The sequence below is a fragment of the Mandrillus leucophaeus genome, unplaced genomic scaffold, assembly GCF_000951045.1.
Source record: "Mandrillus leucophaeus isolate KB7577 unplaced genomic scaffold, Mleu.le_1.0 Scaffold162, whole genome shotgun sequence".
In the NCBI taxonomy this organism is placed as follows: Eukaryota; Metazoa; Chordata; class Mammalia; order Primates; family Cercopithecidae; genus Mandrillus; species Mandrillus leucophaeus.
The window spans coordinates 894,309-920,216 of NW_012101610.1; the positions used below are offsets into that span (position 1 = coordinate 894,309).

At 46.4% G+C, this 25,908-nt stretch overlaps 1 protein-coding gene across 1 annotated transcript in view; it reads left to right on the top strand.

Annotated features, from left to right (window-relative positions):
• Positions 1–980: 980 nt before the first annotated feature.
• PDILT (protein disulfide isomerase-like, testis expressed) overlaps positions 981–25,908 on the top strand; it is a 50,796-nt gene continuing 25,868 nt past the window's right edge. Inside the window, exons 1-3 of the mRNA XM_011976065.1 lie at positions 981–1,226; positions 6,374–6,582; positions 21,233–21,439. Of these exons, the coding sequence (XP_011831455.1) occupies positions 6,381–6,582; positions 21,233–21,439 (409 nt within the window). The 5' untranslated portion in view covers positions 981–1,226; positions 6,374–6,380. The remainder of the gene's footprint in view (positions 1,227–6,373; positions 6,583–21,232; positions 21,440–25,908) is intronic.

The window sequence follows — 25,908 nt, forward strand, 5'->3', positions numbered from 1 at the left end:
GGACTAAAACCCACAGATGTTAAAATTTAGTGAAATGAATGTTAATCATCTCCATTAGTATTTAATAAGAGTTGGGCAGCAGATAGCCAAAGGTTGCAAACTCTGACAATAATAACGATGCTAATAATATCAACAGCCTTTTCTTTATTCATTCGACAAATATTTATTGAGCACCTATCACCTGGTAAGCAAAGTAAATTATGTGCAATTTAGAAGATAATTAATGCTATGAAGAAAAATAAAACCTGGAAGGATGATGAGGAATGCCTGAGATGGGGATGGGGCCCTTACAAGTTTAAACGAAGTGGCCAGGAAAGGCCCAACTGTGGAAGTGAGATTTGGGCAAAGACTGGAACAAGCTAAGAGGGTGAACCTTGAGTCTACCTGGGTAAAGAGCCTCCCCAGCAGGAAAAACCACAAGTGCAGAGGCCCTGACATTGTATTGAAAGACTGGCAGGGACACACCAGTGTGGCTGGAGCAGGGTAAGTAGAGATCTTTCTCCCCGAGGAGATGAGGCCAGGGTGGTGATGGGTGAGGGGGCTACTGCCTTCTAGGTACCGAGCTGCTCATTTTGCATAAATCATCTTGTTTTATCCCATCCCCCTCTCAGGCGTTCCTCATCATCCTTTCAGGTTTTATTTTTCTTCATAGCCTTCATTATCTTCTAAATTCCACATAATTTACTTTGCTAACAACACCTCTCTGAGTTAGATGCCATGTTACAGGCATGGAAACTGAACCTCAGAAAGAGTAAGTGACATTCTCAAGACCCTACAGCTGTTCAAGATAGAGCTGGGATTCAAATTCCAATCTATAGGCACTGAGTTCAAAGCCCTCCTGGGCCATATCCAGCACCCCACAGTGAGTTTTATTTCTGGCCCTTCAAGTGAACTCAGCAAGGGCTGCCAGGCAGGGCCCCCTCTTACGCAACAATGGCCCATTCTTCTCCAGGGTCACCCCTGGTCCTCTAGAACCCCAGAACTCAGAACTGCTGCTGAGGCTGCTGTGGCCTCTGTATGCCCAGGAAGGGACTTCATTTCTGCCTGTGGATTTCTTTAGAATGCCTAGTCATCTGCGGGTCCTGCCCTGATCACAAGAAGAAGCCAGGAGCCTCCTCTTCAGGCTACAACCTCCCTTCTTAAGGGCCGCAGAGTTTGTGGCCCCACCCCCAGCACAGCCCCGGCTCGGCCCCAGTAACCCTGGGAGTGGCCTTGGCTTCCTGCAGGTACGAGCTTCAGTGAAAATGGGAAATCTGACTGATGGGCCCTGCCTTGGGAGGCTTTTCTGTGCCAGGTGTCACCAGTTTAAGGTTTAAGTGTGGGTTTTGGTATAGATGGCTACACATTAGGATCAACTTGAGGACTTTAAAAAAATAGTAACAATGCCTAGACTCACCCAACCCCAGACCAATTAAATTAGAACCTATTGGGTTTGAGCTTGAACATCAGTATTTTCTATTAAACCCTCCAAGAGATTCTCAGCATAGTCATGGTTGAGAACCACTGAAATGAACCATGGATGGGGTTTGTTGTGTAAGAATTAAATTAGGCCACTCGTTCATTCATTCAACAAACATTCATTGAGCTCCAAATCTGGTGCAGGCACTGTTCTGGAGGGGAGAAAACAGCTGTGAACAACGGTATTTACATTATAAAGTTCAAAACGACGAAAACAAAGTACACTCAGAAATAATAATACAAAATGTGACGCAAACAATGGTGATATGGCAGAGCGTGCTGAAAGCTGAGATGGGGTGAGACAGAGCAGGCTGGGAAGACCCTTCTGATGAGCTTGGATTTGAGCCAGGACCCAAAGAACCAGAAAAGGCTGGTGATGTGAGGGAAGGGTGCCCCAGGGAGAGGCAAAGGCCCCAGGTAGGGTGTGCCTGGGAAAGGGAAGAGGCCAGTGTGGCTCCCCAGAGTGCAGGAGGAGAGAGGAGGGCGATAAGGCCAGATGGGTCCAGAGCCAGTGGGGCCTGGTAGACCACAGAGAACGGTTTGGCTGGTGTGTGGTTTTGTGAATGGATTGTTAAAAAAAAGAGGCAGAAACTTTTTTTGCACAATATATAAAAGTGAGCACCTTTTAATAGGCAGAGTGGTGTGATGGAATTCCTGTGTCAAAAGGAAATCTCGGCCGGGCGCAGTGGCTCACAGCTGTAATCTCAGCACTTTGGGAGGCCCAGGCAGGTGGATCACCTGAGGTCAGGAGTTCAAGACCAGCCTGGCCAACATGGTGAAATCTCATTTCTACTAAAAATACAAAAATTAGCTGGGCATGGTGGCAGGTGCCTATAATCCCAGCTACTAGGGAGGCTGAAGCAGGAGAATCGCTTGAACCCAGGAGACAGAGGTTGCAGTGAGCCAAGATCATGCGATTGCACTCCCACCTGGGCAACAAGAGCAAAACTCCGTCTCAAACAATAAAAATAAAAATAAAGGAAATATCTGATTGTTTTGTGGGCAATGGGTTGAGGTGAAGCGCAAAGAGTAGAAGCAGAGGCGGGATCAATGAGGAGGTTACCACACCCTCTTGGCAGGAAACCAGGGTGACTGAGACACGGGGTCTCTCCACGGCATACTGGTGAAGGGAATGCACACAGTTGGCACTCAGCACAATATGGCTGGTGACCAGCCCCTCGATTTTGGCTATTCTCATTAATAAAAGTTTCCCATCACAGTCACTCTCCTCTGAGTAGCGGGTAGGGAGCTGATGTTGGAGCTGAGCTTGGACTTTGTGAGGCTGGGGAGATTGTGCTGGGGGACACAGCAGACCCACAGTGGTGTCAGGCTAGAGAAGCAGGTGCCGGGAGAACCAAGGGCCAAGGCTGAGAGAATAAAGGGGCAGGTCAGGGCAGGCTGGAGGTAGGATGGCTGAGAGCACAGTCCCAGGGCTGGACCAGGGTGGGCGCTACAGTCTCAGGGGAGCCCTGGGGTGTTGCAGAGCTGAGCCAGGTATTGTGGGAGAGATTGGGAGAAAAAACAGGAGCAGGACAGAGAGAGACTATTTCTCCCACACTCCCAGAAATGCAAATACAATAGCTCACTTCTTTGCTTCCCTTAGTCAAATGTCAACTTCTAAATGAAGCTTTCCCTTGGTCACCCTATTTAAAATATCGGCTGGGCGCGGTGTCTTATGCCTGTCATCGCAGCACTTTGGGAGGCCGAGGTGGGTGGATCACCTGAGGTCAGGAGTTCCAGACCAGCCTGGCCAACACGGCGAAACCTTGTCTCTACTGAAAATACAAAAATTAGCCGGGCATGGAGGCATGTGCCTGTAATCCCAGCTACTCCTGAGGCTGAGGCAGGAGAATCCTTTGAACCAGGGAGGCGCAGGTTGCAGAGAACCGAGATCGCGCCACTGCATTACAGCCTGGGTGACAGAGTGAGATCTTATCTCAAAAACAAGAAAGAAAAGAAGAAAATATCAACACTCCTCCCCGACTCCATCACTTTCAAATCTTCTGTTATCCCCCTTTTCTCCTTTGCATTACCATTATCTGACACACTATTGATCGCATCTATTTATTTCACTGTGTTTCTCACCACTAAGATGCAAGGAATATTGTTTGTATCCCTGGCACCTAGAATGGTACTTAACATGTTTTAAGACTTCAAAAATATTTGATGAATGAATGAGTGAGCGAACAGGAGCTGTGACTGGCTCCGTGGAGCCAGAGGGAAGCCTGGTGGCCAGAGTCTGACCGTGGAGGGCTCTCCTCGCCAGCCAGTGGGGCTTGGTCTCCGTCCTGTTCGATCTGAAGCACTGGAAACATTTGAGGCTCATAACCCAGCCCACCCAGGTTAGCAGGAAACCTGACACCTCCCACTACCCCTTCCTTGATCAGGAACCCAGGGAAACACTCTGTCAAAGGCCTGGGAGGCGAGGGCATGAGGACGAGCCCGCTGTAGCCCCTCCTGCCTAGCTTTTGCTCAGAGGCTCAGCCCTCCACAGTGGTTGAGCTGGGCCCGTGGTTCAGCTCTGTACCCTGAAGGAGTCCAGACGACTCAAGGTCTCCTCTGTCCTCCAGTCTCCTCTGTCCTCCAGCAAGTGCCATCCAGACTTCTCAGAGAGGGTCTCACAACCTTGAATTTCAAGGTTTCTTCTCTGAAGGTCCCTTGGGGCTTTTGCAGATCTGGCTCCCTCCTGCCAGCCAAGGGATACTGGGCACCGAGGAGGTTTGGAAGGTTTGAAGGGACTGTCAGGCCTAGAATGGTTCTGGGTGACCCTTACATTTATATCACAACGAAGGGGTTATTCAAGTGCTTTTCTGTAGAATAAAAACTAACTCTCTAGTACTTTGATGTCTCCAGCTAGGCAAAGAATTCTTAGGCAGCCATTTCTCTCACAAGTAAGTGCATCAATGAACAAATAAACAAGCAAGTAAATTATTCCTAAGAACAAGGGTTCCACCTGATAGTCATCACGGCTGTACCAGGCTCAGTCCGGGCTGGTAAGTGGCATGTCACCTGGTGAATCCTGGGACCCTGAGATCATTAGGGACTCAAGGCTGAGCTGACGGTGATGAGCCTTTTGACCGAGACACAGATTTAAATGGTCTGTATCATTCAGCTGTCCAGAAAACCAGGTTATCTACCTGCCCCTCTTCCTTTTCTCCACTTGCCCTTTGTTGGTTTCATTTGACCGTGTGCTTCTCAAGCTACAAACTGAATGATAGATTTACCTGGGAGAGGCTTAGGAGACAAAACAATCAATGACAATTCATGGATTTCATTCGGGTCCTGATTTAAACAGACTTAAAATTTATGAGGCCATCAGGGTAATTCGCACACTGTCTAGATATTTGAGGATATGATGACATTATTGTGCATTTCATTAAGTATGATAATAGTATTGAGGTTATTGTGTTGTTTTGAAAAATCCTTATCTTTTAAATATTTATAATAAAGTATTTATGGGTGAAATGACATGATTCCCAGAACTGGATTCAAAATAATCCAGGGCAGAGAGTCAAGAATACAAATAAAATAACATTGGTCATGACTATAAGTGAAGTTGAGTGATGGGTACCTTGGGGGTACATTACACCATCTCTCTGTTTTTGTACACGTTCAAAATTTCCCAAATAGAAGTTGAAATAAAACAAAAGAATCATCTGGGGAGCTTTTGAAACATGTAGGTATCTAGACCCCATCCTGGGCAATTCTGAATTAATTGGTCTGGAATGAGATTGAGTGTCAGTGTTCTCCTAAAAGCTCCCCAGAGGATTTTCATGTGTATCCAAGGTTAAAAAGAGCTAATCAAGCCAAAAAAAAAAAAAAAAAATCTGATTCCATTTATATTTAAAAATATACATTCAGGCCGGGAGTGGTGGATCATGCCTGTAATCCTAGCACTTTAGGAGGCTGAGGCAGGCAGATCACTTGAGGTCAGGAGTTCAAGACCAACCTGGCCAACATGGTGGAACCCCATCTCTACTAAAAACACAAAAATTAGCTGGGTGTGGTGGTAGGTATCGGTAATCTCAACTACTTGGAAGGCTGAGGTGGGAGGATCACTAGAGTGAGCCTCTGGAACCCAGGATGTGGAGGTTGCAGTGAGCTGAGACTGTGCCACTGCACTCCAGCCTGGGCGACAAGAGCAAAACTCCATCTCGGGGAAAAAAAAAAAAAAATCTATCTTTCTATCTCTCTCTCTATATATATAGATATAGATATATTCAAAGGTATGTTTATATAGGTATTTTCAATGTCTGTAAGGATTCATTCCATACTTCTAAGAGTCACTTTCTCAGCAGTGAGAGAATGGAAGAGATTTTTACTTTCTTCTTGACATTTGTATTGTATTGCTTGAAACTTTTACAAGTGTGTATTATAGTTATGACTTTTTAAATATTTACACTTGATAAAATGTGTTCAAAAATTAAACAGGGTACACTGCAAGGTAGTGAGCTTCCCTTCACAGGGGCATTCAAGCAGGAGCTGGAGGAAGGTGAAGCGGGGACATTGTGGACAGAGGGATTCCTAGGGGGTTGTGATGGGGGATTGAACCAGTTATCTCTGAGATCCAGAGGCTCACCCGAGGACTCTGAAATGGGACCTTATCTCTGCACAAGTCTCACCTCCTGGCTGGGAAGTCAGTAGGCTTGAGTGGTCTGCATTTGCTTCCGCATCCAGCTGCTGCCAGTGGGTGGTTGCTGCTCTAAGGTTCCCCATACAGTCACCACTGGGCCTGAGGTTGACCTAATACTTTGCTTCTTCTCCAGGGCTGCTGCCAAGCTGCAGGCATTGCTGGGAGACAATGCCCAGGCCACATTCACCCTACGTGAACCGGCTGGACAAGGATGGGGGATTGATGACGTGGGGCTCACCACCTGTGTTGATAAGGTCTCTGTTCCTTCTCTGGCCCCTGCAGGACAGCCATGGACCTGCTCTGGATGCCCCTGCTGCTGGTGGCCGCTCGTATCTCTGCTGTCCACAGCTCACCGGAGGTTAACGCCGGTGTTTCCAGCATCCACATAACCAAACCTGTGCACATCCTGGAGGAACGCAATCTCCTAGTGCTAACGCCCGCTGGCCTGACCCAGATGCTGAACCAGACCCGCTTCCTCATGGTGCTTTTCCGTGAGTGTCCCCATTCTGGGTGAGGGATGATAGATGGGATGAGGCCTGCCTCCTTGTGTCTGGGGGCCAGAAGAGTTTTATATATTGCTAAACACATAAGAACACATATTATTTAAAACAGACATTTAATATATATCGACAGCATCATCTCCAATCTCCAGACGAGAATACTCCAGGGAGGTTAGGCAAATTGCAATATATTATGCCATCCCTCCAGTCTTGGATTTGTATGTGGTTCCTCTGTCCCACTGAAGAGGAGCCAGGCTTTAACCCCAGGTGTCTATATTATTCTGAGCCTCAGTCTTTCTCCTCCATAAAATGGGTGTGAACCTAATGACACACTGGATTATAGTGAAGATTAAATGAGATGTGGTAAGTTCCTGGAACACAACTAGAGAGAAATAAAGGATGGCAGCCTGGGGCAAGCTCTTGAGACAGGAATTTTTAGACCGTCACTTTTTTGTTTGTTTTGAGACAGGGCCTTGCTCTGTCACCCAGGCTGGAGTGCAGTGGCACAATCCCAGCTCACTGCAACCTCCGCCTCCTGGATTCAAGCAATTATCCTGCATCATGCACCCGAGTAGGTGGGACCACAGGTGCTCCCCACCACACCTGGCTAATTGTTGTAATTTCTGTATTTTCAGTAGAGACAGGGTTTTACCATGTAGGCCCGGCTGGTCTCGAACTCCTGATCTCAAGTGATCTGCCCACCTTGGCCTCCCAAAGTGCTGGGATTACAGGCATGAGCCACTGCGCCCGGCAGAGACCATCACTTTTGCTATCAGATTTGCAGGCCTGGTTTTTTTTCTTTGGACATTTTGCATCAGCAGACATTTTGGGGGACAGAGCAGACTGCTTCTTCCTGAGGCATTGGGACCGAGCCATGCCCTGGGACAGAATGTAAGGGATTTTCATAACAACTTCCCCATAGTGAGCATTCATGGCGTGCCAGGCACTGTCCTAAGCGCTGCTTTAAATGTGACATCATTCCATCCTCACGACCCCTTGTGGTGGGTACGATTCATCTCCCTATCTGATAGTTGAGGAAACGGAAACTCAAAAAGGATCAGCAATTTTCCCAAGGTCACACAGCACAAGTAGAGACCACAGACCCCATGTTGTACCATGCTTTATATGGCAGGATTTAGAGAATTAGACTGCAGGTGTGAACACTGGATTGGAATCCTGTGTTCAGAGCCACTCCTGGAAAATGGCTGGCTCCGTGTCAGTCCCCAAGGCCTGCTTCCAGGACGTGCCTGCCCAGCACTAGGTTCCCAGAGGCTCGGCAGAGCCTAAGGTTCCAGGGAAGATCAGGGCAGGGGAGGCAGGGCGCCTTTCCCTTCTTGGTTTTCACCTGCTTCCCAAGCTGCCCCTCCACCCACACTCCCCTTTGCTCCTCCTTTTGGCTGTTGTTCTGAGATAGCCCTATCTCCCTTCTCTGTGTGCTGCCCTCTGACCAGAACCATTTACAGACTCCCTTTTATTTCTAGTCCAATGAGTGCAATGTAGTGAGATAAGGTCAGTTTCAGAGGTTCACAGTCCTATGTTCAGAGGCTGAGTTCTGCCACTTACTAGCCTGGTGGCCTTGGGCTGGTGACCTTGAGCATTCTGAACTTCTGCTTACTTGACTGTAAAATGGGGAATTTAATAACATTTATAGGCCAGGCGTGGTGGCTCATGCCTGTAATCCCAGCACTTTGGGAGGTCGAGGTGGGAGGCTCTCTTGAGCTCAAGTGTTCAAGACCAGTCTGAGCAACATGGCAAAACCCCACCTTTACCAAAAAGAAAAATACAAAATCAGCTAGGAATGGTAGCACACACGTGAAATCCCAGCTACCTGGGAGGCTGCGGTGCGAGAATCGCTTGAGCCCAGGAGGTCAAGGCTGCAGTGACCCGTGATCGCACCACTGCACTCCAGCCTGGCTGACAGAGCGAGGCTCTGTCTCAAAATAAATAAATAAATAAATATGTACATACATAAAATTTATAACTCCTAGGGTTATTGTGGGGATTAAGTGAAATCATGTGCTTAGCACAGTGACTGATGCATAATAAGAACTTAAGATGTTGGCTTCCACTCTCATCATCCTCACCCATTTTCTCATCTGTACAAGGTTAACAATTCCTCTCTTGCAGGTTGTTGTGGTGATGAAAGTGGGTTCAGATATGCAGTCCCTTGTCATAGTGGGCACTCCACAGGCAGGAGCTATCACCACTGGGTTCTTATTCACCCCACATTTATGCAGCTCAATGCCAGGTCATGGGTGGACTCCATGGGTGTCTTGGTTTCTGCTCTCAAGGACTTTACAGTTTAAGCCGGGAATGTCACAAGACATGAGAAACCCTTTAAAACAAAGTGTGATTAAGTCATGCAATTAAAATAGTCCAAATTGTACACTTTGGGTGCTCTAAAGTGGAGAAGTAATGGTGTGAACTCGTCCTCAGAAGTGGTTCTTCCAACTGCAGCAGCTGAGTGACCTTCTCTGGCTTGGTTCCTGCTCCCTCATGTCCTGGAGTGCATGAGGGATTCCCAGGCCAATGCAAATGCATCTGGATGCTTGAAGTTTGCCTTGAAGTGAGATACATAGTCTGTTAGGCTTCCCTGTAATGCCCAGTGATAGATAATCAAAGCCAAAGAGTTAGTAGAAGTCATTAAAATTTATGGTTGTTGATGTCAATATTTAATCAAAGACCTCATGCCAAGCACTGGTAAATTCTATAGAATCTCTCTTAGCCTGAATCACTCGTGCATCTTGGTTCTTATGCAACATCAAGGTTTGGTGTAATGTACATTGGGATCCAGGCAAGCCTGAGTGTAAAGCTGAGTTCTTCCGTAAACTGCATATGTGGCCTTGGGTGAGTTTCTTCCTGTCTCACTTTCACCTGTAAAGCGAAAATATTGAAAGTGGTATAGTCATTAGAGGGATGAACTGAGAGGCTGTCTATTACCTGACATGTGGAAGTTGCTCAATAAACATGAGCTCCCATTCTCCCTTGCCCTGTGGCACTGAGGCAAATGCAGTTCATCAACCCTGTGTCAGTTAGGACAGAGTTCAACTGCAACTAATTAAGAATCTGCTGATGGTGATGTCTTCATCTGTTTGTGTTGCTACAAAGGAATACCTGAGGCTGGGTAATTTATAAACAGTGAAGGTTTATTTGGTTCACAACTCTGCTGGTTGGAAGTTGGGCATCTGGCGAAAGGTTCAAGCTGCTTCTACTCATGGTGGAACGTGAAGGGGGAGCTGGTGTGGGCAGCGATCACATATGAGAGGGGAACAAGAGGGAGGGGCAGCAGATGTCAGGCTCTTTTTAACAACCAGCTCTTACAGAAACTAATAGAGTGCGAACTCACTCATTACCTTGGTGACAGCATCAAAACATTCGTGAGGGATCCACCTCTATGATCCAAACACCTCCTATTAGGCCCCTCCTCCAACACTGGGGAACAAATTTCAACATGACATTTAAAAAAAGTCAAACTAACCAAATATAGCAGCTGGCTTAATCCAAGAGCTGATCTCACACACTGTGTGAGGTGGGATAGGCAGTCAATGCCTGGTATAGCAGCTCCACAGCTTCAGGGACAAGCCTCCTTCTATTTTCTTACTCCCTCATCCTTGACACATTACAACTCATGGTCACAAGACGGCTGCTGTGCTTCTTGCATTGCACTGGATGTTCCAGCTAGAAACAAAAAGGGATAGGCAAACAACAAAGGGATAAAATACATCAGCCACCTATGTCCCTTTAAAAAAATAAAACTTTCCCAGAGCTGCATCCAATTACTTTGGTAACGTCTTAATGGCTAGAACTTGGGCCCATGGATGTTTCTAACTGAGAAGTCTGGAATGGTGAATATTTTAGGTTTCCAACCTCTTTAGCTGAGGAAGCAAAACAAAAGGAGGTTATAAATGGCTGATTCTCAGTATTTGCCACAAGATGCAAGGTTATAGGCTAACTTCAATGTGCCAAGCGTCTTATTAGTTCTTTGCATATTGTGGGGTCAATTAAGATGAGATCAATGAAATCACTTAAAGAAATAAATTCTAGAATGTATTGCCCACTTTAATACTCAAACTTCTTCTTTGCTCTAATTTTGACTAGTTGTCTTAAAAATCACTGTATTTATTGGGAAAGCTAACTGCTATAACAATCTAGGTTCATAAGGGTCCATGTCATCTTAGTTCCAGGTGGACCTGCAGAGAAGCTCTGCTCCATACAATCATTCAGGCACCCAGGCTCCTTCTACCTAGGGCCTGAGCCATTCCTTAGGGCCTAGAGTACTCCACAGAAACCTCTGCCTCCAGCCAGCAAAGGGAGAGGGAGGCCAAGATGTGCTTCTGGGTCAGGCTAGGCCTGGAAATGATACCCATCTGTGCCACTCAATGTATAGGCCATAAGCCAGCAATGTCAGCTTCACTCAGGAGCTCATAGAAATTCAGACTCCCACCAGGCGCGGTGGTTCCCGCCTGTAATCCCAGAACTTTGGGAGGCCAAGGGTGGTGGATCATGAGGTCAGGAGATTGAGACCAGCCTGGCTAATATGGTGAAACCCCGTCTCTACTAAAAATACAAAAAATTATCCGGGCGTGGTGGCGGGCGCCTGTAGTCCCAGCTACTCGGGAGGCTGAGGCAGGAGAATGGCGTGAACCCAGGAGACGGGGCTTGCAGTGAGCCGAGATCACCACTGCACTCCAGCCTGGGTGACAGAGCGAGACTCCGTCTCAAAAAAAAAAAAAAAAGAAAGAAAAAAAAGAAATGCAGACTCCCAGGTTTCATCCTAGATGCACTGAATCAGAATCTGCATTTTAACAAGATTCTCGGGTGATTCATGTACATTAAAGTGTGGAAAGCACTGGTGTACATCATTTCTACCCACATTTCACTGGCCAGATCGCTGCCCTATAGCCATGCTTATCTGTAAGAGAGGTTGGGAAATGTAGTATGACTGTGTACCCCAAGAGGATAAAGAAACCAGGCCTGGGGAACCCACAACATTGCCTTCCTTTAGTCACATTGCACCTGCTTTTTGCTGTAAAAGCCTTGAAATGACCTTTGTTCAGAAGTAATTCAAGGCTGGGCGGGCTGAGAGGCAGCCTAGTGGAATAAGCTCTTTAAGACAGTGAACCACCAGGAAAAGATTTCTCTTCTGGGCAGGAATGTCAAAAACTATTTTCTCCAAGAGACTGCCTTTATTGACTGTGGCTCAGGTTAGCTTTCAAGGGACAGCTGTTTCTCAAATCCAGTGGACACTTGACAACCCTCACCTTCCTTGACCTTCTTTGCATATTCATGCCAAGACCCCCTAATGCCTGGTTTCCACGAACTCAATCTCTTCTGGTTCCTATGGACCTCTCTGGCTCCTTTTTCACAGTTCTTTTCTATGACTCCTACTCTTTCCCATAACATTGAAACTAAGGATACAACAGGAAGCCCAGGAACTGAGCCCATGAGTTGGCAGCTGGCTCATGCACTGTTTAAAAGAAATGAAACATGTCACAATTAAAACTGAATTTGCATCAGCTCTTCAAAAAATCAGAAGATCTGGAAGCACTGGCCCTCAGTCCTACACGGTGACAACTGGCTGAAGCTGAGTTGTGATTTTTCCTTGTGGTCAGAGAACATGCTTATCAATTTGCCATATTCCTGTCCTGCCAACCTCACACTGTCACACTCTCTGCTTTATCCCCATGACATTTGAGTCTATTTCTTTGCCGGAAATTCGGTCTTCCAATCTCCTTCCTCAATCCTTGTCCTTCTCATTTGAGGTATACTCTGTGAGTGGTGCCACTTACATGAGGAAATTTGGGGATGTGGGAGCATCAATAAGTCAGTCCGCCGAGTCCCGGTGCCTCCCCAGCTAGGTTATGCTGCCACTTCGTGGAAGCATGAATCGCCTTCTTTTTGTACCCTTAACACTTATGGTTCCCACAAGGAATGTCCAATTGGGTCATTTTTGCCTCCATTCAATACTAAACATGCCTGTTGTTTGAAGTTTCATCAACGTAGTTCCAAGCTTGTGACCTCCCTCTAGCTCAGACTGTTCATCAGGATGCCAGTTTGATTTTACTTCAAAGCCCTTTGAGCAATACCTTGTGAGAGAAATCCACCCTGGACCATTTTCTTTACATGAGCCTGTGAGCAGGGCAGGCATTTCCACTTTGCTGAACGAATCCTCCAGCTAGTTCTGCACATCCCTCATCCACACTAGAATTCAGGCCAGCACTTGTGCATCTGTTTCATGGTTACTTTTACAGGGAAGAGCAGAGAACCTTGCAGTCTTACTCCACTTGCTGTGGAACTGATAAACTAATGGTTTGCACAGATGAAACATCCAAACCATCTCTTTTGCTGTAGCCCTAATTTCTAATCTGGGACCCTCAATGGAGGTGTTGAAAGGCTTAGAGCCATACATTTACACAACCACAAAACACACCTCAACACATTCCCCTTCCAAAAATGGTGTAGTGGATGGATAAGGCTGGGAAACCTGTCCAGTCCGCACGAGAATAGTAGGCTCTGCCCTGTTTTAACCAGGGCAGAAGGGTGAGTTCATGGTTCTTTAATTCTTATGACATAAGAACTGACACTAAATCTGGGGCTACAGAGGGAGCCAATCAATTTCACATTCTTCAATTGCATTCGACAACAACCAATGTGCATACTTCAAAGCTAAAGCCTTTCCACTAGCAGGTATTCCAGAGCAGTGAACTCGACAGCAGCAAAAATTTTCTTATCTAAAAGGGACACTCAATTAATCTCATTACATTTGAATCTTTGATTCCTGCCAATACACAATTAAATTCAAAATGAGTTCTCAAAAAAATTAGCAGGCTTTCTAAAGTGGCCTTTGGAAAAACAAATCACTTGGGGAAAGCACTATAAAAGCTTTCTTTAAGGGTAAATGGGCTCTTCGAAAAAGAGATTATTTTCAGATACTGCCCCCAGGGACCGCCCGAGTCGCTCAAATCCTTAATGGATGACCAGCTTTCTCTTCTCTCTGAGAACTCCAGGTCAAGAGCCAGGGGTTGAGGGAGCTTTCCTCTCAATGTTCCTCGCAGTCCCAAATGCCACATGTCCACAACAGACCTCAACATCTTTGATTTGGTCCCAACAATCTGCTGCTTTGTATGTCCTGCCTTCACTGACAGTACCACCATCCACTCAGTGTCAAAGTCAGAAACCTCAAGGTTGTTCTTGATTCCTCTACTCTCACATGCAATCCATCATCACATCCTGTAGATGCCACTTTCTAAATCCCTTCAATCTCTGTTATCCCCATCCCGCCACCACAGCCTTGGTTCTGGCCTCATTATACCTCACCTGAACCACCGCGACAGCCTCTGAGATGGTCTCCCTGCCTTCTCCAGTGCTGTCCTGCAATGCACCCAGAGAGACTTCCTCTAAAATGCAAATCTGATCAGGTCACTCAGTAGCTAAGGTCTTCTGCTTGATCTAGCCCATGGCTACAGCCTCTGGGCCTTTGCACTTGCAGCTTCCGTAGTATCCTTCCTACACTCCTTCACCTGGATTGTGAAGTTCATGCCCCTCATTGGTAGGCTGTGTCCACCTTCACTCCCACTTAGTCTGGCTGGGAGGCCTTCCTATGCTCCCACCGCCTTCTTTTTACCCTCTCTCTCATAGCATTTGCCATATGGTATCAAAACTGCTTTTCATCGTGTACATTGCGTGATGTTGGGGGCCAAATCTTACTCATCTCCTGATTCCTAACATTCAGCATTGTGCTTGGAGCATGGTAGGCTTCCATAGATGTTAAACAAATGAATAGATGGGTGAATGAGATTTCCTTTGACCCGTAATTTTCTTCATCTACATTAACTTGAATGAATCAAGGAGAGGGGATTAACTACCATTAGTGGGGAGAGGTCAAGATAAGATTAGGAGCTGTCTAGGGTCCTTTATCGCTTGTCCCTAAGGCAGAGGTGATAAGATTCTGTCCTGGGAGTAGGTTAGATGATGGTGAGCATGATGTGGAGATGGTAATGTGGATGGAATAATGATGAAGATGATGATGATGATGACAATGGCAATGATGGTGATGATAATGGCTATTAATTATGGTGGTGATGATGACAATGGTGATGATGGTGACAATGGTGATGATGGTGATGATAATGGCTATTAACTATGGTGGTGATGATGACAAGGACGATGATGGTGCTGGTGATAATGATTATGATGATGACGACAATGGCGATGATGGTATTAGTGATCATGATTATTAACTATGGTGATGATGATGACAAGGGCGATGATGGTGCTGGTGATAATGATTGTTATGATGGTGATGACAATGGCAATGATGGTACTGGTAATAATGATTATTAACTATGCTGATGATAATGACAATGGTGATGACGGTGCTGATGACCATGATCGTTATGGTGATTATGATGAAAACTGCGATGATAGTGCTGGTGATGATGACTGTCGTGATGATGGTGATGACAGTGGTGATGATAGTGCTGGTGATGATGGTTATGGTGATGATAATGACAACAGTGGTGATGATGATGACAAAGGCCATTTATCAAGCACCTGTGTTTCAGGCACTGCACTTGATAACTTTGTCCCCATCTTGTATATGAAGCATGTAAATGTCAGAAAGGTTAGATCACTTGCCCAAGGTCACACAACTGGTAAGTAGTGAAGCCTGGGTTTGAGACCAAGCTTGACACCAAAACTGGTGCTAAATTCACCTTCTTACACTGTGCTGATCATTGGAAACTTCATTCTTTCAGTATTTATTGAATACTGGTTATTTGCCAGATATATTGTAGGCACTGAAGATACGGTGGTGAACAAAACAGATGATCATCCTTGCCCTCCTGGAACTGACATCCTGGAGACAGAAGACAAAAGATAAACAAACAAATAAGTAAAACACATAGTATTTTCTATGGTTAGAAGTACTATGGAGAAAAATAGAGAAGAGTGATAGGGAATGCATGAGGTGGACGGAGGTGAGGCTGTAGTATTAAATAGGATGGCCAGGGACAGCTTTCCCAGAAAGGTAACACTTTAGCAAAGATCTTAAGATGGTGAAGGAGTGATCCATGCAGATTTAGGGCAGAAGGAACGGCAAGTAAAAATACCCTGGGGTGAGGGAGATTGTATCCATGTGGCTAAAGATACAGGGTTTCTGAAGAGAAGAGAAGTAGAAAATGAGGCCAGAAAAATAGGGAGGTACAGATCTTTTAAAAACTTAAAGGCCATTGCAATGGTCAGAACAAATTGGTGGCTGGCCTCTGAGAAACAAGAAGAGATTGATGACAATCCTGAAGTCCCTGTCGACTGTGAGCACCTCTGTATACTGTGCATGGCCCTATGCAATGGGGAGAGGGATATTCTCAGAATATTTTTTTCATGCTCGATCAGAAGTTGGATCTAAAGTAGGGTTTCTCATCCTAAGCCCTATGGACATTTGACTAGACAATTCTTTGCTTGTAGGGCTGGGGCTGTCCTGTGCATTGTAGAATGTTTAGCAGCATCCCTGGCTTCTATCCACTAGATGCCAGTAGCATCTCTTTTTCCAGTTGTGACAACCAAAATGCCTCCAGACCTTGCAAAATGTCCCCCATAGAGAACCACTGGTCTAAAGAAAGGCAGACTTAAGTTCCTTGTGCTGGGATCAAACTCCAGTTCCCATGCTCATCACCTCCCCATCACCCATCAGCCCCTCCTCTGACTCACATTCACTGCTCAGAGAGGAACCTGGGGTTTTCTACTAAAGACCAGGCAAACATTAATTTTAGGTCCATTAGCCATTAGCACATCCACACACCAAGCAGACAGTCAGGGAGCCACTGCCTATTGTAACATGGCCCTGAGTCCCATGTGCTTACCCTGAAACCCACGTGAGAGCCCTATAATAGGCCTAGAACTTGCGATGGATGGTTTGGTGATGGTCATTGTTGTTCCCTTTCATCAGTAACCAGAAGATCTTGGGGTTCCTGACATCACCATGGGACCCTCCCTTCCCAGAGAGAATCTGGTCAGAGCAATACCAAAGAGTCTCCTCCTATGTCATCAAAATAGCTAATGTTTATTTGTACCAAAGTTTTGCACACCTTGTCTTATTTTGTAGGATCACTCTAAGATGTAGGATCTATTAATAACCCCACTTTATGAATGAGGAAACTGAGTCACAGAGACTTAAAAAAATAAAAACAACTTTCCTGGGCTACAAGCACTGTAAACCACCATAACTGCCTCTGATACGATAACCTAAGGAATTTATGTTAATTGAGCATCTAGTATATGGCAGACAATGAGCTAGGACCTGAGAGCTCAGGGCCTGACGGAAGTTGGGCCCATGGGCGTTCTTGGCCTCACAGCAAAGGGGTCTCTGTCCATCTACAGCCCACTGGGCACTGCTCAGCCTAAGTGCCAATATACATGTGAATTGTCTCCACACCCGGCCAAACTGGCATTTCCAGTTGACCAGGGCAGAACGTAGATGCTGAGACCTGAGGGGTGTATGCATTCATTTCACACCTACAAACTTGGAATTCAAGGTTTCAGAACTCAGAAGGAAAACCAATTTATAATTTTTTTTTTTTGAGATGGAGTTTCACTCTTGTTGCCCAGGCTGGAGTACAATGGCACAATCTCAGCTCACTGCAACCTCCGTCTCCCGGGTTCAAGCGATTCTCCTGCCTCAGCCTCCCAAGTAGCTGGGATTACAGGCATGCACCACCACACCAGGCTAATTTTGTATTTTTAGTAGAGACGGGGTTTCTCCATATTGGTCAGGTTGGTCTCGAACTCCTGACCTCAGGTGATCCGCCCACCTCAGCCTCCCAAAGTGCTGGGATTACAGGCGTGGAGTCACCACACCTGGCCCAATTTGCAAAATTTTTTAAATGAGAAGCCAGAAAATCAGACTCTAAATTTTAAAGAGTGGTGTTGGCTCTATAGGTTGTCTCTGCTCTGATGGGAACCACCTGGAACAGAAGAAATGAAAAACGTGCCCCTATCAATCTGCTCCCAGAAAAAGAAAGATTTTTCAGACCAGTTGGCTAATTTGGTCATTTAGAGCATGAACTTTGGAGCTAGTCTGCCTTCAAGTTGTTGCTCAGCCTAACCGCATACTAGCTGTAAGACCTCTGAGCTTCCATTTCCTTATCAGTGATATTCCTGCTTGCAATCATAGATAACTCACAGGGTTGTTCTGAAGATTAACCAGGAAAATGCATGGAACACTATGCAAAGTATTTAGCATCGTAAAGGATCAATACGTGTTATTATTATTACTATTCTCATTATCAACATCGCCATCAATATCATCATCATTATGGTGATGATAGTGACATCATTATCATCTTTCCATAGGAAAAAATCCTACATAATCCTAAGTCACTCAGATCAGAACCTCAGAGTCACCCTGGACTCTGCTCTTTCACCATGTTCCATATCCAAACTCCTCCTCCCAAATCTCTCTAGAATGGAACCACTTCTCAGCCCCTCCATTACCACTCTCCTGGCCCAAAGCCATCACCATCTCTTGCCTGGATTACTGTAGTGGCCTCTGACTGGTCTATCTGCATCCATTCTTTTCCCCCTTTTGTCTAATCTCCATATAATATTCAGAGAAATCCAGTTAAAAAGTAGCTCAGATCACCACCTGAGGTCAGGAGTTTGAGACCAGCCTGGCCAGCATGGTAAAACCCCGTCTCTACTAAAATACAAAAATTAGCAGGGCCTAGTGGCACGTGCCTGTGCCGGCTACTCAGGAGGCCCAGGCAGGAAAATCGCTTGAACCCGGGAGGTGGAGGTTGCAGTAAGCCAAGATAGTGCCATTGCACTCCAGCCTGGGCCACAGAACGAGATCCGTTTAAAAAAAAGAAAAGTAACTCAGATCACATCCACCTCTGCTCCAAACCCTCTGGTACCATTCTATATTCTGGGAAGAGTCAAAGTCTATTCAGTGGCCTGCAAGACCCTACATCACCTGTCCCCTGGCCTCAGCTCACTCTGCTCCAGACGCAATGGACTTCTTGTCATACCTTGAACATGTCACACACGCCCCACCTCAGGGCCTTTGCATACACTGACTCTTTACCAGGAATTACCATCTCCTGCTAGATGTCTACATGGCTTCCTCTCTCATTTCTTTCCATCTTTATTAAAACATTGCTTCTCAGTGAGCCATCTTTAGCCTCCTACTTAACTTTGCAATTTCCCTACTACTGCCAACCTCCAACTCTCCTGTTCTTTTCCAAAACACATATCTAACTCAGCACTTATTTTCCTTTGTTATTTTGCTTATTTTCTGCCTTTTCCAGTGACAGCAGGGGTTTTTATCTGTTCACTGTTACATCCCCAATCCCCAGGACAGTGCCTGGCACATGGCATATCCTAAAAGATTCATTGTATGAATGAAGAAATGAATGAATGCATAAAATGAATGAATGACTCTCCATTACTGTTATCATAGGCCCCATCAATCTAGCTCTCAGAACTCAGCATTCCAGTTGCCACAATCTCTTTCTGTCACTTGCGTTTCAGACACCCAGGGGCACTGGGTTGTGTGTGAAACCTCTGAAATTTGCTCTACCATCTGGACAATCATTTCAAGTGTTTCTCTTGCCCTGAGCTTCTGCCCTTAGAAACTCAGATTCGGATTCTATGTCAATCAGCAATCCTGAGCCCAGCATGGCCACATCCAGGAGGAAGCCAGGGAGAGCCTCAGGGACGAGAGCAGCCAGCAATTGGCCAGTGCATGCTGGTGATGATGGATGGGGAGTATCGAAGGCGATGGCGGTGACAAAGCAGGCAGTGAAGGGGCATCGATCCAGGAGGGAGGCTCAAAGTCCCCGCTTCCCGTCCGTTGACCGGGAGTTTAATGAAAGCGATCATTCACTTTCAGATCCCATTGCAGGAGCAGGCGTGCTGACCAGCAACGGGGCCTGAGCCAGCTGTCCCGGGGCCCTGCTTTCTGAGCTGCACTTTACAAAACACCTCTCTGTTGGACTTGGAACTTGCCCTCCGCGGCAGAGGTGATTTGCACTTTCTCCAGGTGCTCCAGATGGACCGAGGGGATGGGGGGCAGTGAAAAAGATAAAATGTTTCGGCTTGAAAGGCAACCAATGACCCGCTGCCCTGGCTCAGCCCCCTTCCTCAGTCATGGGGTAGCGAGGGACCTGCAGCCTCACAATGTTATCAGGAGGAAGAAAGGCAAACTTGGGCGCCTTTTAGTCCCCTCCGTTTAGCCAGAAAAGCCTCTTCCACTGCCAAGGTCACGTGCCAGCTACCTGATACTGCTTCTAGAAAAGGGCTTCCCCACTCCCTCCCCACTGTCCAGCAACGTGAGGGGCCAAGGCGTCCAGATCAGACCGCTTAATGGAGAGTTTCAGGTCTCTTCGATTCCCCCCATGCAAGAGGGTGGGCTCAGTGGAACACCATAACCTCCCCTCTCCCTGCCCTTCCCACACCTGGCCTTCCTTACCTAGGAAAGTCCCCTGTCCAATTATATGCCGGGCAACCGCAGAGGCCCAATTTGGCCTGTTAGCTCCAGGAAGTTCCACCAGATGGCGCTCATGAGCTCTTATGTTTCCTCTATCTCGCCATAATTTCTGACCACAGAATTTTTTAAAAACAAAAAATTTTAATAGTTTGGAAAATTTCCCTCTAGACTTCTTTTGCCCTGTGCATACACTTCTTAAAAATTCCATAAATGTGATCATCGTGCCTATGCTATTGAGAGGTTTGTTTTTATTTCAATAGCTTTGGGGGTACAAGTGGCTTTTGGTTACACGGATGAATTGTATAGTGGTGAGGTCTGAGATTTTAGTGCATCCATCACCTGAGTCATGTTCATTCTACCCAATAGGCGTTTTTGTTTTTGTTTTTGTTTTTTTTTCCCCTCACCCTGCACTCAGCCTCCCCGAATCTGAGTCTCCAATGTCCATTATACCACTCTGCATGCTTTTGTGTAATGGTTGCTTGGGTCCTACTTTGACCACAGAAATTTTACCATAATAATGGAAGCAGTAGTAAGAATGCATCATGTACTTAACTTGTGCCAGGCATTATGCCAAGTGTTTACGTGCCTAGTGGAGGTTAGAAAAGAAGAACTCGACAGCCACACGGAGTGGGCTCTTATCCTGGCCATACCTCCATTGTCATAGGGCCTTGGGCAAGTAAGCCATTTGTTGTGCCTCAGTTTCCTCAGGTATAAAATTGATACAATAATACCTACCCCACAGAGTTATAGAGAGGAGAAAATGGCTTAAGGCACATAAATCTCTTAGAAAACAATGAGCAATTATAGCCGATTGTGATATAAATCTCATTTAACTCTGATAATTCCTTGAAGTAACCACTATTATTTTCCCCCACTTTACACAAGAGAAAATTGGAGCTCAGAGAGATTGAGTAAAGTTGACCACGGTTGTATTGTTTCCAATGCTACTGAATCCAAAGAACCTTGATAGACATCTCCCAGATTGTCCAATTTCATGAACCATTGTGTCTCACATCCTGCCACATTTATGAAAATTCAGCCATTAGCAGCTGAGCACAAGAAAGGTTCCGGGAGCTAAGCGGGTCCAACAAATAATCCACTGTTGGAGACGGGGAGCGAGGAAAGACTCTCTCGAATTTTGTCTTCATTCTCTTTCAGACAACCCATCCTCAAAGCAATCCAGGAACTTGGCAGAAGAGCTGGGCAAAGCTGTGGAGATCATGGGCAAAGGCAAGAATGGGATCGGCTTTGGCAAAGTGGACATTACCGTAGAGAAAGAGCTTCAGCAGGAGTTTGGGATTACCAAGGCCCCGCAGTTGAAGCTGTTTTTTGAGGGCAACAGGTCGGAGCCCATCAGCTGCAAAGGTAATGGTGCTTGTGTGTCACATTTGTTTCATGTTCATGGAAGTCCACTTAACAGCCATAGGGTAAAGGTGGGAGGCTCTGCTCCATGCAGCCTCTCAGGGACCCAGGCTCCTCCATCTTGTGACTCTGCCCTTTTCTAGGGTCTTGGAACCACTTGCTCTTTCCTCTGTATCCAGACAGCAGTTTGGGTAAGGGGTAGAAGGTCACCATGAGTACTGCTCATGGCCCTGGCCATGAACAGTGGGAAGTATCACTTCTATTCACACCCCGTTGACCAGAATTCTGCTACATGGCCTGAACCAACTGCAAGAAAGGCTGAGAAATACAGTTCAGCTCTGTCTTTAGAAAGAAAACGGGTTCAGTGAATATGTAGCTGCCTCTACTACAGCTTGCAGCTCAGCTGATGGGCCCTAGAAACACCAAGAGGTGGGAGGGTGGGGTGCATGGCTTAGAAACTACCAGACACCAGAGATTAAGTTCTAACTCCACTTCCCACTCCCAATCTTCGACTTTAGAATGATTTTGACAGAGTCCTAGGACTAGGGAAGCACTAGTTAGCCAAAAGGGAAATTGAGAAATGATGGAACATGACAGGTTTGGGATGCAATGTCTACCAAACAATTTAAGTTCTATCATCATATATTTCATTCATTGATTAACTCATTCATTCATTTATTCAACATCCATTTATTGACAAGCTACCATGTGCCAAGCCCTATCTTGATGTTGAGGATGTATAGAGAATAAGGTACTAGTATGGCACATATGGTAGTCCCAACTTCTAGAAAGTTACATATATGAAGGCATTCATGGATGCAGGATGGATAAATGGATGGGAGGATGGAAGTAACAAAACTGATGAACACAGAAGCGCCTGTAACAGCTGTGCCAGTAGAATGTTCCCATTATATATGTTAAATTATTGAGTCTTGAGTAACAAAAACTGCCTTCCACTGGATCTGGTGTATAACCAGCTTCCAATAAGCCAGATTCAGTGTTATTTGCAAGAAACACACATCCAGGGGGCTGCAGGATGCTTTGCAGTTCTCGGAACGGACACAAGAGGGCATAAAAGACACAGGATAGACCCAGAGCAAGGCCCCCGCAAGAGCCGCAAGAGAACCTCAGAGCAGTCACCTAACAGCAGGGTTGCAGCTCCCAGCAGGCTTGTGGGAAGGTGGTGGCTGTGTGGGCGAGAGAAGACATGGGGAGGGAGGGCAGGAGCAGTGAGAGAAGCAACAGAGGGTGCCGTTTCCTATGGATACCAGGGGATGACCCTCAACAAGGGGGAGTCACTGACACCAGCAAGGAGCCCTTTGTGATGTGTTTACTCTGAGGAGAGCTATGAGGAAATGGGAGGCCCTAGGTCATCGGGGCCCTTGACTGCTAATGGAGTGGCCCAGGTGCTGCGATGACCTCCCTTCCTGAAGGGCAGGAGAGACCTGACTCCACTTAGAGGTGACAAAGTAACAATATGGCAACTTCCAGACTGTGGATGAAACTAGCAGAGAAGGTCCCCAAGGCATTTGACCTCTGAGCCCCCTTCATCAGGGAAACCAGTGCCTGAGACCTCTTCTGCCATACAGGAAGCTTCATCATCACCCCCTCTAGGAAGTCTCCCCTGACTGCGCAGGCCAGAGTGCCTGCTCCACCTCTGTGGCCTCACAGCATCTGTGTTTTCCCCGTCAAGACCCTGGCCTCAAAGAATTACATCTGCTCCTTATTGCGTGTTCTCTACAGAGAGCATCACAAGGGCAGTGGCTGATCTCACTTGCACTCCTGAGTCCTCTAAAGAGATTGCCAGAATTGACAGCACTCCCCTCTGCATCTAAATCCTTACTGCAGGCTTAAGAAACAATCACTGCCTCTCGTCGAATCTCAGTTTTTTTCATCTGTTAAATGGGGATGGTGAAAAGATCGATCCCTCTACATTGTTGGGAAGATACAACGATGTTTGCAAGGCACACGGCCTGACACATACCTGTAGGATATGCTGTGTTCCAGGCATTGTTCTAGACCCTTCTCCTATGTCATAACACCCCAATATAAGAGGTGCTTTTACAGATGGAGAAACTGAGGCACACAAAGGTAGAATAACTTCTTCAAAGCTCCCCAGCGAGTAGTGGTGGAGTCAGCAAAAGTTTTCTGCAAAGCCCCAGATCATTAATATTTCAGGTCCTACAGGCCAGGCAGTCTCTGTTGTAACTACTCAGATCTGCTGATGCAATGTGAAGGCAGCCACGTGTTAACAAATGGGAATGACTGTGTTCCAATAAAGTTTTATTTATACATTCAAACAGCAGACCTGATTTGGACTACAGGCTGTAGTATGTTGAAATCTGCTTTACACTGCAGTATACTCTAAGCAAGTGGCAGATGTGTTCGTTATTATTATCGGACTATTAGTTTTCTGATTCTAGTCCAATGCCTGGAACAATTAAGCTCTTAACAAATAGTTTTTGAGCCAAGTGCAGTGGCTCACACCTGTAATCCCAACAGTCTGGGAGGCTTAGATGGGAAGATCACTTGCGCCCAGAAGTTTGAGAGCAGCCTGGTCAACACAACAAGACCTGTCTCTACAAAAACCTTAAAACTTAGCCAGGTGTGGTGGCGGATACCTGTATTCTCAGCTACTCAGGAGGCTGAGATGGGAGAATCGCTTGAACCCAGGAATTTGTGGCTACAGTGAGCCATGATTGCACCACTGCACTTCAGCCTGGGTGACAGAGTGAAATCCTGTCTCTAAATTTTAAAATAATAATAATAGTTTCTGAGTTTGAATACATGGAATTGGAAGCACCCACTGCAGGCAGGCATAGGATAAAGTACCTACCCATATTTCTGCTGGGCTTACTTCCTCAGTATTACTTCCAGCCAGGGAAAGGGGAAGGGGAATGCCAGGATGAAGCCGGGACAAGGACTGAGGATCCCTCGATTTTAGGGTGAGCAGTAGCCATGGGAACTTCAATGAGCCTTTTACAACCAGGCTTCCAATTTCTCTCTTTTTTTCTTTTTCTTTTCTTTTTTTTTTTGAGATGGAGTCTTGCTCTTTTGCCAGGCTGGAGTGCAGTGGTGTGATCTCAGCTCACTGCAACCTCCACCTCCCGGGTTCGAGTGATTCTCCTGCGTTAGCCTCCCGAGTAGTTGGGTCTACAGGCATGCGCCACCACTCCCAGCTAATTTTTAGTATTTTTAGTAGAGATGGGATTTCACCATGTTGGCCAGAATGGTCTCAATCTCTTGACTTCGTGATCCACCTGCCTTGGCCTCCCAAAGTGCTGGGATTACAGGTGTGAGTCACCGCACCTGGCCCAATTTCTCTTTTTCTAAACAGGATGAGTAATGCCAGTTCTGCCTACTTGCCAGGGCTCCTCTGACCTGAGAGGGGACAGTGCTTTACGCATCTTCTGCAATGTGACTTTGATAAAAACCCCTCTTAGGACGCAGGTGGGATTTAGTCCTTGTGGGGTCAAAGCCCCAGTCCCGTTCTCATCTAATCTCCAAGGATTGATGACCGCCACCCTGGAAGGAGGGAGACTCAGGTTGCCTCTAGGCCTCTATTAATGATGCAGCCACAACTTGTGCCTGGAAATATGCAGCCCAGTGCCGGCCCTAGTCAATCATTGACATTGCATTCACACTTCAGTTGTCACCGTGTCCTCTGGCACAGAGCCAAGTACCAAAGGAGGTCCCCGACAAGGGCAGTGCCTGATCTGCAGGCACAAAGGAATCAACAGCTTGCAGAGTTCATAGCTACTTTGGTCCCACAGGGGCCAGAGGGGCAAATGGAGCTCACACATCCCCAAGAAGGTGGCCCAAGATCAAGTTTCCTCAAACCAGCTTCCCTAATGACTCATTCAGCCCCTTCATTCATTCTAGAAAGATTTCTTAAGCACCTACTATGTGCCAAGCATTATAGGAGCTTGCTGGGAGCTCATACTGAACAAGCTAGCAAAAAATCATCATAATAATTTCAAGAACGGATAGACTCCGTGAAGAAAATAGAGCAGCTTGGCCGGGTGCTGTGGCTCATGCCTGTAATCCCAGCACAGACAAAACCTTGTCTCTACTAAAAATTGCTTAAAAATTAGCTAGGTGTGGGCTGGGTGTGGTGGCTCAAGCCTATAATGCCAGCCCTTTGGGAGGCCAAGGTGGGAAGATCGCCTGGAGTTCAAGACCAGCCTGGCCAACATGGTGAAACCCTGTCTCTACTAATACTAAAAAATTAGCTGGGCATGGTGGCACACGCCTGTAGACTCACCTACTCGGGAGGCTGAGCCAGGAGAATCACTGGAACCTGGGAGGTGGAGGTGCAGTGAGCCAAGATTGAGCCACTGCACTCCAGCCTGGGCAACAGAGTGAGACTCTGTCTCAAAAAAAAAAAAAAAAAGTAGCCAGGTGTGGTGGTACATGCCTGTAGTCCCAGCTACTCAGGGGGCTGAGGTGGGAGGCGGGCTTGAGCCTGGGAG